Source organism: Drosophila mojavensis, unplaced genomic scaffold (assembly GCF_018153725.1).
Source record: "Drosophila mojavensis isolate 15081-1352.22 unplaced genomic scaffold, ASM1815372v1 contig_231, whole genome shotgun sequence".
Lineage (NCBI taxonomy): Eukaryota > Metazoa > Arthropoda > Insecta > Diptera > Drosophilidae > Drosophila > Drosophila mojavensis.
In genome coordinates this window covers 2,454,243-2,469,222 of record NW_025318772.1, presented here as the reverse complement: position 1 = coordinate 2,469,222, position 14,980 = coordinate 2,454,243, and the positions used below count along the sequence as shown (strand labels likewise).

At 43.2% G+C, this 14,980-nt stretch overlaps 4 protein-coding genes across 4 annotated transcripts; 2 read left to right on the top strand and 2 right to left on the bottom strand.

Annotated features, from left to right (window-relative positions):
• Positions 1 to 56: 56 nt before the first annotated feature.
• Positions 57 to 2,219, top strand: LOC6574725 (elongation factor 1-gamma). The gene is made up of 3 exons (XM_002000719.4): positions 57 to 166; positions 310 to 459; positions 756 to 2,219. Exons 1-3 carry the CDS (start codon positions 107 to 109, stop codon positions 1,872 to 1,874), a joined length of 1,329 nt encoding a protein of 442 aa, XP_002000755.2. The 5' UTR covers positions 57 to 106; the 3' UTR covers positions 1,875 to 2,219.
• Positions 2,220 to 2,437: 218 nt separating this feature from the next.
• LOC6574724 (CDGSH iron-sulfur domain-containing protein 2 homolog) lies at positions 2,438 to 3,704 on the bottom strand. The gene is made up of 3 exons (XM_002000718.4): positions 3,506 to 3,704; positions 2,808 to 3,022; positions 2,438 to 2,738 (listed from the first exon to the last, which is right to left on the bottom strand). The coding sequence occupies exons 1-3, from the start codon at positions 3,600 to 3,602 to the stop codon at positions 2,655 to 2,657; spliced, it is 396 nt and encodes a 131-aa protein (XP_002000754.1). The 5' UTR covers positions 3,603 to 3,704; the 3' UTR covers positions 2,438 to 2,654.
• Positions 3,705 to 3,946: 242 nt separating this feature from the next.
• LOC6574723 (bromodomain-containing protein 8) lies at positions 3,947 to 7,576 on the top strand. Its single transcript, XM_002000717.4, has 3 exons — positions 3,947 to 4,654; positions 4,720 to 5,802; positions 5,865 to 7,576. Exons 1-3 carry the CDS (start codon positions 4,033 to 4,035, stop codon positions 6,827 to 6,829), a joined length of 2,670 nt encoding a protein of 889 aa, XP_002000753.2. The 5' UTR covers positions 3,947 to 4,032; the 3' UTR covers positions 6,830 to 7,576.
• An 832-nt stretch (positions 7,577 to 8,408) lies between these two features.
• LOC122757003 lies at positions 8,409 to 14,925 on the bottom strand. Its single transcript, XM_044008040.1, has 2 exons — positions 14,775 to 14,925; positions 8,409 to 9,246 (listed from the first exon to the last, which is right to left on the bottom strand). The coding sequence occupies exon 2, from the start codon at positions 9,129 to 9,131 to the stop codon at positions 8,508 to 8,510; it is 624 nt and encodes a 207-aa protein (XP_043863975.1). The 5' UTR covers positions 9,132 to 9,246; positions 14,775 to 14,925; the 3' UTR covers positions 8,409 to 8,507.
• Positions 14,926 to 14,980: the final 55 nt, after the last annotated feature.

Below are 14,980 nucleotides of genomic sequence, written 5' to 3'. Positions count from 1 at the left end.
ATCAACAGAGTTTGCTCCCCACCGTAAAATGTTCACTCCTCACTTAACAGCGTGACTGTAAAATCTCTGAAATTGACTCCACACATAACATGACATTTAGCTGCCGATGACAAAACTGCGTGTGTCTTCTTCTTTCTCTCCGGCAGAAATCACGATGTCGACTGGAGTAAGTAAAAAATTCGTCGATTTAATTTGTAAATTATTGTGCAATCATGCATTAATAATTGCCAAATTGTTGCTCAAGAAGTGCAAAAAAGATAGACGCACACAATAAATATTAAATTGAATCTGCAATATGTTTATTTGTAGACACTTTACACTTATCCCGAGAACTTCCGCGCATACAAGGCCCTCATCGCGGCCCAGTACTCTGGCGCAAAGGTGAAAGTGGCCGAGGACTTCAAGTTTGGCGAGTCCAACAAATCGGCGGAATTCCTAAAGAAGTTCCCCTTCGGCAAGGTGAGTCTAGATTTTTCAGTTATTTATATACATATGTATATTGGTGTTGCTTATCGCTTGGGGCGTGGAGCAAAACTCAAAAGCCGGCAACGTCAGCAGCTAAAATATCGCATAGCAGATTTATACGCAAATGAGGTTATTCGCATGGGGAACGTGCGAAATTTTGCCAACTCATAAGTTTTGCTTCTTGGAAGTATTGAAAAGTTTGCGATTATTAACACGTGAGCTGCTGCCAGCTTGCATACATTTTCAGAATAAACCGGCACAACAATATAACGTAACATTTTGTTTTCTAGGTGCCCGCATTTGAGACCGCTGATGGTAAATACCTGAGCGAGTCGAATGCCATTGCCTACTTTTTGGCCAATGAGCAGCTTCGCGGTGGCAAGTGCCCGTTTGCACAGGCTGAGGTGCTGCAATGGACTTCGTTTGCTGACAACGAAATCTTGCCGGTCTCCTGCGCATGGGTGTTCCCACTGCTTGGCATTATGCCACAGCAGAAGAACGCGAATGTCAAGCAGGACGCCGAGGTTGTGCTGCAGCGTCTGAACAAGAAGCTGTTGGATGTTACCTACCTCGTGGGTGAGCGTATCACTCTGGCTGACATTGTTGTGTTCGCCAGCCTGTTGCATCTGTACCAGTACGTGCTGGAGCCGAGTGTGCGCCGTGATTATGTCAATTTGAACCGTTGGTTCGTTACCATTCTGAACCAGCCACAGGTTCAGGCTGTTGTCAAGGATTTCAAGCTGTGCGAGAAGGCACTAGTCTACGATCCCAAGAAGTATGCTGAATTCCAGGCTAAGACCGGAACAAAGCAGCAGCAGCCAGCCAAACAGAAGGAGGAGAAGAAGCCCAAGGAAAAGAAGGAGGCAAAGAAGGAAGAGCCTGAGGAGCTTGATGCTGCCGATGAGGCTTTGGCCGCTGAACCCAAGTCGAAGGATCCCTTCGATGCCCTGCCTAAGGGTACCTTCAACTTTGATGACTTCAAGCGCGTCTATTCCAACGAGGATGAGTCGAAGTCCATTCCTTATTTCTTCGAGAAGTTTGATCCCGAGAACTATTCCATCTGGTTCGGCTCATACAAATACAATGAGGAGCTCTCCAAGGTGTTCATGTCTTGCAATCTGATCACTGGCATGTTCCAGCGCTTGGACAAGATGCGCAAGCAGGCATTCGCCTCAGTGTGCCTTTTCGGCGAGGACAACAACAGCTCCATCTCTGGTGTGTGGGTGTGGCGCGGACAGGAGCTGGCCTTCCCCCTGTCGCCCGACTGGCAGATCGACTACGAGGTCTATGACTGGAAGAAATTGGATCCCAAGAGCGAGGAGACCAAGAAGCTTGTTACCCAGTACTTCTCATGGTCCGGCACCGACAAGGATGGCCGTAAATTCAACCAGGGCAAGATTTTCAAATAAGTTGCAAACACAATATATCTAATCGAGATTCAACATGCAGCAGCGCAGGGCAGCAAGCACGATGCCCATTTCTATTTCTAAGTTCCAACTGATTAGTAACGATATATAAGTGAGTCGGAAAAGTCGTGCTGTATTACCATCTAAATATATATACATAATGTCCTGGTTTGTCCAGCACGCCAAATCTTTTGTATTTCAAATTGTTTTAGCCCTCTGCATTTCTGTTAGAAAACGAATTATGTTTGTAATAAACAAAAAAAAAAAAGAAAGAAAATTTAATGTCAAACAGATCAGCCAGCTAATAGCTTATATACGGGAATTAAAATAAATACGCGTTTTCTACTACTCTCAAATGTCTGAATTCAAGGGAATAACTTAGGGGGAGAGTTGATATATAGAAAGATCTCGCTACATAAGCCCCAATTAATGGTAGTAGAAATCTAATATTGAGGAAGTCTTAAAGCATACATTGAAGTTTTATCCGATGAACCGAATCTATTGCAATTTGGAAACGAGCTGTACTACTTCATTAATTTCGCTAACTTAATAATAAGCTTGCTTAATTTCATTATTATGAATTACATTCATTTAGGCAATCTTTATTGGCTTTCTTTTCAGTTAATTCGTTCAATTTTAGCTTACGGTAAAGTAGGTTGAAAACAATCTATAGAATTTAAAACAATTGATTATTGCAAACTTCAGAAATGTTCGTACTGCCTGCATTTGTATATCAGCAAGGAAATGCTAGAAAAACGCTGCTACTGCGAATCCAGATTTAAATTAGTTTCGCTTGATCACAACCGGTCCGACATTGTCGCCCGTGTTCTTATTGTGCTCGCCGTGGCTGCCATCACAGTAGGGCCACTAAAAGGGATATGGGTAATGACATTAATTAAGCAACCTATAGTAACATCGCGTATATGATATACTCACGTTCTTGGTCTTCCAGCAGCGACAGAAAGCGGCCTTATCCGCGATGTTTTCAATGTCAATCATGTCGACGACCTTCGCCTCGTGTTTCCTTATGTTGTCATTGCAACGGCCAGAGCACGATTTACGCTGAGCTGCGGGACAAAGGGCCTGATACGAGATGTAGCCAATGCCGACAACGACGGCAGTGGGTGGAATGAGTGCCAGCCAATCTTTGACTGCAAAAGATAAAGTACTATTTCAGAAACACTACAATACTTATTGGACTGTTAGTAGGCCAAATCGTGAAGAGCCAATTTTGACCGGCTAATGAAGTTCGCTATGGATAGTAACATTTAATCCATGTCAAATTATGTGCCACACATTAAACTTATCAATAATTGCCTGTTGTTTATCTATGATGCAGATAAAAAGTTGTTGAGCTTTTCTGTGAAAATTCTCGTTTTTTTTACAAAAACAACAAATTCAGCAATGGCGCTTTTTGACCCAAATGTTGCATAATAAGTTGGCTCAGGTGAGCAGCGCTGGGGTAAGCTTTAAAAATATGCACAAAACATGCTAGTGCATGCTAGATAATCACATAGCATTTTACTCAAATTGATCTTATTTAGCTATGTCATTATATATCGTGTAAGACTTGACAGACTTTTTTAGAGCGCCCTTTAGTGCAATTCCAATGTTCAGACAAGCGTGGCACTCACATGATAGTTTAAACCAGCCGCCCACGCTGTCGGGCACCGGCAAGCTGGACAAATAATTTGGCAGACTTGTTTTCACTGCATGCGATAATGATTGCATTTTGGCTTTATTTTTTTGTGCCTTTACAAATAAAACACAATTGTAGTACACAAAAAATCTGTAAGCTAGTTGTTTTTATTGTTGTTGTGTGTAGCTGAGTGACCCTAGCTGAAAAACAGAAATATACTGAAAAATACCAAATATATGCTGGCAAGAATTAAGTACTTTTGACTTCAACAAGAACAATTATTAATTTAAAAAAAATGTATATCTAATTATAAAATCTATATAGATTGAATGTGCTGTAGGTTTGTAAGTATAATTTCAAGTATTTTCTTAAATACAGTCCTAAAAATAACTTTTTTTTTATTAAGTTTCTTAGTAACAGTTACATCAAGACTGCTCATCTCTATTAGCGCTCATCTCTATCTGTACACGGCGCTTGTGAAATATTTGTTTGCGGCTTTTGTACATCAAATAATATTAACAAATGAGCCGCGCTCCTCTTGACACTTGGACCAAACGCGAACAACTATGCCTGGCATCAGCAGTTTCGTGCAGTGGAGACCAGAATTGGATAACAGTTAGCCGCACACTGAAAACAGTTTGTGGCAATGGAAATTCTCGACCCGCGGATTGGTATTCTCAGAAAAACTGTGCCGTCCAGTATGGCCACCTTCTGGAGACGGTTGAGACCACGAAACGCAAGAAGCGCACGAACGAAAGCAGTGGCTTCTCTTCTCCGGCTACCGTGGTCGTGGAGACTCCCACAGAGATCCTGCTGCGACGGCTAACGGAAGAGCGCCTGCTGGAAGTCAAAACTCAGATGCGCCGAGATCAGGAGCTGTATAGCAAGGTGCAACGGGAAATTGAGGCCTTGCAATCGGATGAAATAACAGAGCAGGAGCTGCAGAGGATGTGGCAGGAAATAGAAAAGGAACAGGAAACGAAGCGCATCGATGAAATGAAGCTGGAGAATCGAATGCGGGAGCGCGAGCAACGGAAAAAGGATACTGCTGGCAACTGGCGTAACAGAGAAAGTGCAACAGGAAGACGCTCCAACCTTGCTGCCGACACAACTTCCGTGGATATGGATGTGGAGGACATTCCAGGTTTGTTTACAACGAGTCCGGGTTCTATGAATGCATTACATATATTAAAGTAAATCTTCTTCTAGCCGCCAACCCAGCTGGGAACAGTAATAAGCAGCAAGCAGCTCCCGCTCCCTTGCTAACATCGCTACTCAAATCGCCTGGCGGCAGCAATAGCAACACTGCCACATCGCCAACAGGCAGCTCCGCGGGCACAGGCGTGGCACGTGCAACGGCAACGGCGCCAACGATAACTTCGCTGCTGACAAGTGGCGCCAGTGCCATGCCCAGTCAACCGGCAGTCATATTGAAAAGTTCAAACGATCCAGAATTTATGACACGACCCATTAGCGGACCGCCGCCACCTGAGGTGCCCATCACCGAGCGCAGTCCTTCACAGGCGGCGCCGACACTGTCCATGCTGCTGGAGAAGAATAAAGTAGCGGCTGCAGCAACGGCCACTACTAATAAACCGGATGAATCGCCAACAATGTCCACAGATGCGGAGGCAAACGTCACTGACAAACAGGCTGCAGCAGATCTGGAGGCAATTTTCACCGATGATCCCGCAGAGCAGCATCTGATCGAGGCGTTCTGCAAGAACATTATTGACGACATTGGCATTGAAATGGTCAGCGTTATTGATGAGGAGATATTGAAGAACGTGGACAATGTGGTGTCCCCAGCCGAGGCGCCTGCCAAAGCTGAGGCAGTTGACTTTGAGGAGAAACTGGAATCGCTAAAGCATGACGATTCGGCCAATTGCAAGTCCAGCCAATCGCCAGCACAGCCGAAAACACAGGAAGTGGTCATTGGCTCCAGTGATGATTCCAACGATAATATACCATTGGCAGCCGTGGCATCACAGGAGAGCAAGGAGCGCAGTCAGCCATCAGTTGAAGCCCCAGACATGGCCATAGATGATGCAGAAATAATCGCCGAGGAGTTAAATGAGACAATAACAATTGCCAGCAGCTCAAGTGAGGAAAATGCTCGGGAAGTCCCTACGCCTGTGGTGGCTGATACAACAGAGACAGTTGAAACAGCAGCTAGCAAATCTCCTGCAGCAACTAAAGCCAACACACCCGAAGCCAGTAAAAAACCAGAAGAACCTACTGCTTCGGATGAGGCAGAAGTGAAAGCTGAGCAAGTCGAGGCCAGCAACGAAGGTGAGTGTAATTCAGAAGCTGAAAGACTTCCAGTTAAGATTTATTGCATCATTTCATTTTAGTGGTCAAAGAGGAGCCCAGCAAGGAAAGCAGTTTGGAAACATGCAAACTCACAGCCGAAGCCAGTACAGAGCTGAAGACGCCTGCACCCACTGCCGCCAGTTCAGTGCAGGACACGGACGAGGAGTCTTCCTCGCTGACAGACAGCAGCAAAGCGGATGAGCCCATCCGTAATGCGAAATCCAAGCAACATACGGAAACCAAGCCCGATCCAGAGCCGAGCAGTGGCACACGACAGACGCCACCCAGCGGCTTTGGGTTATCCAGCACACCTGCTCCTGCGCCCCTTTCTGCACGTGCGCCACTGTTGCGCAGACTACCGCATCGCGATCGCTCAGAGAGTCCCATGGTGGATGATGACACGACAACGGCCAGCGATCATTCCACAGCCAGATCCAGTACACGGCGTCGCTGCTCCTCAACTCCTGTCATAGACAGCATACCCAATTCACCGGCGTCCAGTGAGCACACTGACGATCGTCGTGAGACGCGTGGCGCCTCCAAGAAGCTCTTCCTCAGCATTTACAGCACGTTGCAGGAGAGCAAACATGCGGCGCCCTTCAGGCGCGCCTTTAACGACGAGCATCCCCACAAAAAGGCAGAGCTGTGCCTGCGCCCCATGGACTTGCCCACCATCAAACGCAACATCGACTCTGGCCATCTACGCAGCATTAACGAGCTGCAGCGGGATGTGCTGCTCATGTGCCAGAATCTGTTGCTGGTCTACAAGCCGCACACCACGCAGCACAAGACGGCGCTGCTGTTCATGCAGGAGTGCCGCTCGCTCAAGGAGTTCGCGGCCATCACTCACATGCAATCCGACAACAGCTCCTCCAGCAGCAACAGCAGCAAAGTGGAGAAGGAGAAGGAGAAGGAAAAAGAAAAGGAGAAGGAAAAGGAAAAGGAGCGAACGCCAGCTGGCAACAAAGCACGCAGTGGTTCGCGCAAGAGCCAAAGGCATCATTAGACTAAGTTTATTATTATTAATATTATTTTTCCATAATCATGTCAATAGAACTGAAACCCATATATACTATCAAACCTATATAATCCATGGCAGCAAAGTAATGCCACAATCTATTTTACATAGACAATATAATTCTGGAACCCTTATATATTAATCTGTCTAATGCTAAACAATTAGCCTTTTATACATATTAATAGCCAACCTTAATTAACAAGTTTGTACACTACAAACATACAATAGCCGCTGGTCTTATAATAGTTAATAATATAAATGATAACTTATCCAAATCAATACAAAAAAATATATGAAGAAAAAATAATAATGAACAAAACAAGTTTACAAATACTGATTAAGTATTATCACACGATAGCCGCTGCTCTTATAATACTTTTAATAATAATGATACACATACATGAATAATACTATAGATATATTCTTATTAGCTTGGATAATATTATAAATATAATACGATAATATTATAAAAAGTAAATAAATTTTATTTCAATTGATACAAATGATCGCAAATCATTGATTATTAATATCAATTAAAATAAATTTGGTTTTCTTTATATAATATTTTTGTATTGTTTTAAAAAATTGTTTAAGTGTAATCCCACGATAGCCGTTGCTCTTATAATACACTTAAACTTACAATCATGATATAAGACACATAGCTATATTATTATCAATATAATCTAATCTAATCTAATAAAATAATAAAAACCAATTTATTTTTAGAGATAATAATATTCAGAGAAGTAAAAGAACTTTTTTATCATAATCACACGATAGTTGCTGCTCTTATAATAGAGTTAACCTTACAATAATTATAAAAATTAATATATTTGGATAAGTTAATAAAAAATATATTTTATTAACTTATTCAAATCAATGCAAAAATACTGTTCGGCAAACAATTAATAATTGATGAAACAGGGTTTTAAATACTGTTTCTACATTTTAAGTTATGATACGTCTATAAGATATGCTATTTATAAACATAATAGTGGTTGTTAAGAAAACTAGATGATGAATAGATGTGAATCGAATCGACTTAACAATGCAGTTTCAAGGTTGAATACTACTCTAGCAGACATTTATCAACTAGAAAGCGTAATGCTATAACAATTGGAACGACTGTAGTAGCTTAAGATGTGTAACTTTATACCAACTTTTCTAAATTTCAGATTTTAACCAGTAATAAAATGATACGTTTAAAGATACCAAGAGATAAATATTGTCCTTCCAAAAGGAGTCTGGTCCTTCGATGGCCAGTGTATAATATTTATAAAAAAAAGTAGACAGCAACTTGCGGTCTCTCTGAAATATACGAAGTGCTGGCACCGGTGTTCAATTTTGTACTGACTTTATTAAATTTAACATGAACGCAAGCGCAGCTTGCACAGTAGAGAGCGCACCTATGCGCATCTAACAGCGAGCAGCGAGAGAGCGATCTTTTGGAGAGCGACACTTCCGTGCTAGCGCGTACAATAACAACTTCTCTGTACAGTGGTTCAGCTTCAATTACTTAACCTATACAATTTCGATAATAATTCAATTAATAATTCATAATAATTCAATTTCTTATAATAATATAATAATATTTCAGAAGGCAAATATCCAAATGCCTTAACATCGGCCGCGTTGAAAGGCCGCAGGGCTTCAATAACATGGTGTATTAGTGGAGTGGCAGTGGTGCAACGCGATGAATTGCCCTTTTATATGTGCCATTTTTTGTCTTAACGACAATTACGCGCACTCTACCATCTCCTCCGACTATGGCTTCCGTCACCACGCCTAGCATCCACTGTTGTGGAGGAGCGTTGTCCTCTCCCACGAGCACGACTGCTCCGACCTGTATGTTCTGTCTCTCCTTCGTCCATTTTGACTTCTGCTGCAGGCTGAGCAGGTAGTCCCTTGACCAGTCGTTCCAAAATCGACGCTTGATGTTGGATGTCAGCTGCCATCTTTTTAATAGTGTCAGCTTGACGTCGTCGACTGGCTCTGTGGACGCGATTGGCAGCGGCACGAGCGTTGCTCCTATCAGGAAGTGCCCTGGCGTGAGCACTTCGCCGTCGTTGGGGTTGCTGCTGGGAGCGACCATTGGCCGCGAATTGAGCACGGCCTCGACCTCGACCAGCACGGTGGCCACCTCGTCTTGCCGTAATCGAGCGCTGCCCATCGCTTTCAGCAGCAAACCTTTGGCGGATTTCACCGCCGCTTCCCAAAGGCCGCCAAAATGCGGCGCTCGAGGAGGGATGAATACAAACTCCATGCCCCGCTCCGCAGCAAACATTTCCATGTCCGCTGTGTTGCCATGGAACGTAGCTTTGAGGTCCAGCGTGCGTGCAGCACCCACGAAATTGGTGGCATTGTCGCAGTACAGCTTCCGGACAAGCCCACGTCGACCAACGAACCTGGATAAACACATTAGAAATGAATTTGTGGTTAAATCGGTGACTAATTCAAGATGCACTGCCTTCGAAGTAAAGCAAACAAATATGGCAATATACATTTTGACTGGCGATTTGCCCCGAATTCCCAGCGAAACTAGTATTGGACCGCAAAAGTCCACTCCACTGATCTCAAATGGCCTATTTCCATGTAAGCGATCAGCGGGAAGATTGCCCATTATTTGGGATAAGAGTTTCGGCTTGTAGCGAAAACAATGTACACATTTTCGGACTACTGCACTGCAAGCCTGTCGAGCATTGACCAGCCAAACCTGCTGACGAAGCAGGCCCATTAGTACTAGGGGATTGGCGTGGCAATGAGAGCGATGCAAATGCTCCAAATAAAGCGTTACGAAACGACATTTTTTTGGAAGCAACAATGGGAATTTGGCATTATGTGCTAATGGTGCCTTCAATAAACGACCTCCTACTCGTAGCAACCATAACATACGCCTGCCATGCTGATGTGGGTGCAAAAATGGTGTCAGTTTTTGCAATGACGGTTGCAACACGACTGACTTCTTTATTTTCTTTATTTCTTCGCTGAATTCAATGTGTTGAATTACAGATATAACTGCAAGGAATGCGAAGCTTAACTCAGAAGCTGTAGGAACAAGTGAAGAATGACTTTCTTGTTTTCCATTGATAAAGCGGAACATATAGGCAACGATGCGGATTAGCTTAGAAAATGATGACGTTGACTCAATAAGATGTACGATAGGATTTGCTACCTCATCGACCGCGATCATAGTAATTGCAGTTCTACGCTTCTCTAGCAGCTCTAACTCCTTTGATAGGGTGATTTGTGGGTTGGCTGGCCACAATGTGTCAGAGAGCTTTAAAAATCCTGGTCCGCAAAACCACAATGATGTTTTAAGCTCCTCAACTGAACATCCCCGAGATACAATATCTGCTGGGTTGTCTTTCGTTGGTACATGACGCCAAGATACATTAGTTGTCAACTCTTGGATGGTTGCAACGCGATTAGCAACGAATGTGTTCAAGCTAGATGAATGCATTCGCAGCCAATGAAGCACCACCTCAGAGTCTGACCAAAATGTGACTTGATTAATAGGACAATCAAGTACTTTCCTTACCGCATCCCATAAGGTAGCTAACAATTCTGCAGCACACAACTCCAGCCGCGGAACAGATTTTGTTTTCAAGGGCGCTACCTTAGATTTAGCGACTAGCAGCCTGGTAGTGATACCCTTATCTGTTTGCATTCTTACGTATAAACAACAACCGTAAGCTCTCGTTGAGGCATCAGCAAATCCATGGATTTGACATCCTTTCGATTTAAGTGTGCCAACGTAACGAGGTATATGCAACGAGTTTAGATTTGAGAAACAGCTAGTTACTGCCTCAAATTCTTGCCTCATTTGAACAGGCAATTGGTCATCCCACCCAAGTTTGTGCAACCACATTTCCTGTAAAAGGACCTTCGCACGAGTTACGATCGGACTTAACAAACCTAAGGGGTCGTATAACCTTGCTACAAATGACAAAACGGATCTTTTGGTCTGTTGAACTTCTACTGGACAGTTCATGGAATATCTAAAGCTGTCATTCATTGGATTCCAAATTAATCCCAATGTTTTTGTGTCCTCTTGATGACCAATAACTATATCGTTTCTAGCTGGTTGTGCTGCGAGTTGTTTACAATTGGACGACCATTTTGTGAGAGGAAATCCAAACTTTTGAAGAATTGCGATCAAGTCTCGATGCAACAAGCACAATTCTTCGACGCTATCTGCTCCTGTCAACAGGTCATCAACATAGAAATCTCGGGCTAACGATCTTGCAGCAGCTGGATGAGTGGAAGCATGCAAGTCGCTTAGATGTTTTAAACATCGAATTGCTAAGAATGGAGCAGTCGCTGTCCCGTACGTTACTGTGTTTAATCGAAAGATTTGTAACGGATCAGTGGGCGTTTCCCTCCACACAATAAGTTGAAAGTTGCGGTGGGACTCGTCAAGTTCAATTTGACGGTACATTTTAGCGATGTCTGCTGTAGCAGCCCAAGGACGAAGTCGAAATCTTAGCAAAGTCTCCCATAACTGCGGCTGGATGGTCGGACCCACCATGAGTAGATCATTCAGCGACAATTGAGAGGAGGACTTGCTAGAGGCATCAAACACTACTCGAAGTTTAGTGGATGCGCTGTGCGGTCTTAGCACGCATTGATATGGGATGAAATAATGCGGCTCTCTCGGAATTTGATTGTTAGTTGGGCTCATGTGACCCAAGGCCAAGTATTCTTTCATAAAGTCAATATACATTGGCCGAATGTCTTCTTGCTTGCTCATTCTTCTTTCCAAGGCCAGAAATCGTCGCTTGGCTGTGTCGTAAGACGTACCAAGACAATGTGGGCTTGATTTGAATGGCAGCGACACTCTGAAACGACCCGAGGTAGTTTGGCAAATAGTCTCCACAAATGACTTCTCGCACAGTTGTTGCTCTGGGGTATACAAATTCGAATTAATTGTATTTGGCTTTTCTTCCAACTCCCAGAACTTGCGAACTATTGAATCTATAGCTATGTCGTCGTTTACGACGCTAATGAAAGTCGACGAACTAGTAGCTGCATTCAATGTTCGGCAGCGACCAGATACAATCCAACCAAAGGCAGTCAATTGCAATGTTGGGTTGTTATCGGATCCTTTTATTTTGCCTTCTCTTAATATATCAAAAAAGATATCAGCACCGAGCAACAAATCAATACGTTGCGGCTTGTGGAATTGAGGATCAGCTAATTGTACATTATCAGGTACCTTGATCTCTTCAGTGTGCTTCTCTGGTTGATACGACGAAATGGAACGTAACACACCAAAGTCTGTTCGGATTTCTATGTCGTCCGTTCGGGACGCTATCGAAGTTTGAACGCTGTGCCGAACAGATGACTGACAATTAGCAATGCCCAACAATTGAATCCCAGATCTTTGCCGTTTTAATTTCAACTGTTTTGCCAGTTCTTCAGTTATGAAATTTACTTGCGAGCCGGAATCTAATAAAGCTCTAGCTAAGTGATAAGATCCAGATTGATCTTTTATCTTCACAACTGCAGTTGCCAAAAGAACTTGATCAGAGGCTATCCGTGCGTGATTTACAGATGAAATCTGTGACGAAGTGACACGAGGGACTGCTGATACAACTGCTGAGCTACTTTGAGCCGCTTCAGAGCTGTATCTATGCAGTATGGTATGGTGCGGCTTAGAGCACACACGACAGTGGGCTGATTTGCAAGCAGCCACTGAGTGTCCTGTTCGCAAACAATTTATACAGAGCGGATAGCTCTTTGCGAACGTAAAACGTTTCTGGCAAGGTATTGCTGCGAACGACGAGCACGAGTGAATGAAGTGATCGTTCTTTTTACAAAACACGCATTTGGGACTCTGCGGCTCACTTGGCAGAGCGACAGCTAGAGAAGTTTTCCCAATTCTTTTCTTATTATCCTGAGCTACCTTACGACGTGGACCAGATGAGTCTTCAGCACTTAAATGCTGATACCGTCTGTTCAAGGCAGCTTCACAATCTTGCCACAATGGAAGCTTATTGTAGTCAAGATTCTCTTCCCACCTAGAGCGCGTGCCAGCGTCCACTTTCATCATTACCAAATGGATGAGCATGGCATTCGAAATCTGCTTATCAGATCCTAGCGATAAAAGAGATTCGTAAATGGCACGGACTGAGTCTATCAGCATGCGCAAAGATGATGCTGACGGTTCGGACATGTGTGGGAGATCAAATAGTTTTGAAATGCTGTTAAAAAATATGAGACACTGATTGTCGTACACATTTTTTAAAGCAGCTAACGCTTTTGGATAATTTGCATCTGTCACCTGATATGCCTTGACAGTGCCTAATGCTTCTTTGTCCAAGCATGACAACAAGTGGTTAAACTTTTCTATATTTGATAACCCTGGCTCGTTGTCGACTAAACTCTCAAAAAGTCCAATGAAATTCTTATATTCCGAATATTCTCCGCTAAACTTTGGCAGCTTTATATTCGGTAGATTCCTAGAATGTGACACTGAGCTAATCATTGTAGAGTTAGCGGGACTCTCACTTTTAGGTTGGCTATCACTACCTCGCTTCATAAGAAGTGCTTTTGTCGATACACACAAATCTTCTAACGTTGACCGAGGCACTAAATCTGCGTTAATGTCGTCCAACTCTTGTTGTGTCTTAAAGGCCTTTTCTATGTAGCGGTTCAATATCTCAAGTCGACATTCAATTTCAAATGGCTCTACTGGTTTAGTGTAATCTTTTAATGATTTATTAATGCGTGTTATGTCGTTTGTAACATTTTTGTAAACGGCCAACAGAGCTTCGACACGCTCTGATGATGACTCGTCCATAGACCTATTCTTTCCTCGCTTGTTAGTCATGATGCTATAAGTGATGCTCAGTTGAAACCAATTTCAATCGAAACAAATAAAAGTTCACTTAATGTATGACAACAAGCGAAGAGCAATTCAAGAATGTTAACAAATGCGCGCGATCGTAATAAATCTCAATATATTACGCTGGCAGTGTTAAACTATACTTGAGTGACTGTTACGATATAGCGAAGACAACAACCAAAATGTTGAGTGACTATTTGGGCAAGTGGTCTATTGAGTTATATTTGACTGTTGAGCGACTGAGTGCAATGCATTCATAAGCGAGAGCGCGCCGGTATGAATGCCAAAATATAAGTGCAGATCGAGCTCATACAATGAGCGCAAAGCGAGAGTGCAAGTTTTGAGCGCAAAGCGAGAGCGCTGCTGCGTGTGCAAGCGTGGGTGCAAACGATATTGCAAGTGAGTATGCAATGAGCGCAAAGTGAGCGCGCACTAATATGTGCAAGCGAGACAGTAAAACGAGAGCGCAACTATAAGTGCAAGCGCGAGTGCAAACGATATTGCAAGCGCGCATGCAAATGATGAGCGTAAATTAAAGCGAAATTTGCTGTGTAAGCGCGAGTGCAAACGATATAGCAAGTGAGTATGCACTGAGCGCAAAGTGAGCGCGCACTAATATGTGCAAGCGAGACAGTAAAACGAGAGCGCAACTATAAGTGCAAGCGCGAGTGCAAACGATATTGCAAGCGCGCATGCAAATGAAGAGCGTAAATTAAGAGCGCAATTATCTGTGCAAGCGAGAACGAACTTTTATGTGCGAGCGAGAGCGAGCTGTGAGCGCAAGCGCAAAACGAAAGTGCGAGACGAAAATGAGCAAAAAAACTGTAACACACTAGCGGCGCCAAAGAAAACTTGGATTATGCGAGGCAATAGAGATTGAATTATTTGCAGATCAAAGGTCAATATGCACCTTATTATTATTTTTATTTATTTTTTTTAAATTTCAATTTGAAATAAGCTCAACACAATGTACATAGGCGTAGATTGTACATACATTAATATTTTGTATGTCTCAAGTAATGCATTTATTTATTTATGGCTTGCATTACTTGGTCATCTATGTGCTCTATGTATTTATGTACTTCCCTGATTATCCACAAAATCCATAATCCAGCTTCCTTCAATTCCAGAGAGTGTCCACCCGGGGGCGCCAAAAATGTCCTTCCAAAAGGAGTCTGGTCCTTCGATGGCCAGTGTATAATATTTATAAAAAAAAGTAGACAGCAACTTGCGGTCTCTCTGAAATATACGAAGTGCTGGCACCGGTGTTCAATTTTGTACTGACTTTATTA

Excerpts from the sequence above, each read along its gene's own strand:
- LOC6574725 (XM_002000719.4), top strand. The coding sequence starts at position 107 with ATGACAAAACTGCGTGTGTCTTCTTCTTTCTCTCCGGCAGAAATCACG. Across the intron at positions 167-309 it reads AAATCACGATGTCGACTGGA|ACACTTTACACTTATCCCGA; the intron begins GTAAGTAAAAAA and ends GTTTATTTGTAG. Across the intron at positions 460-755 it reads AGAAGTTCCCCTTCGGCAAG|GTGCCCGCATTTGAGACCGC; the intron begins GTGAGTCTAGAT and ends TTTGTTTTCTAG.
- LOC6574724 (XM_002000718.4), bottom strand. The coding sequence starts at position 3,602 with ATGCAATCATTATCGCATGCAGTGAAAACAAGTCTGCCAAATTATTTG. Across the intron at positions 3,023-3,505 it reads CGGCTGGTTTAAACTATCAT|TCAAAGATTGGCTGGCACTC; the intron begins GTGAGTGCCACG and ends TATCTTTTGCAG. Across the intron at positions 2,739-2,807 it reads GCTGCTGGAAGACCAAGAAC|TGGCCCTACTGTGATGGCAG; the intron begins GTGAGTATATCA and ends TATCCCTTTTAG.
- LOC6574723 (XM_002000717.4), top strand. The coding sequence starts at position 4,033 with ATGAGCCGCGCTCCTCTTGACACTTGGACCAAACGCGAACAACTATGC. Across the intron at positions 4,655-4,719 it reads GGATGTGGAGGACATTCCAG|CCGCCAACCCAGCTGGGAAC; the intron begins GTTTGTTTACAA and ends ATCTTCTTCTAG. Across the intron at positions 5,803-5,864 it reads AGTCGAGGCCAGCAACGAAG|TGGTCAAAGAGGAGCCCAGC; the intron begins GTGAGTGTAATT and ends ATTTCATTTTAG.
- LOC122757003 (XM_044008040.1), bottom strand. The coding sequence starts at position 9,131 with ATGGAAATGTTTGCTGCGGAGCGGGGCATGGAGTTTGTATTCATCCCT.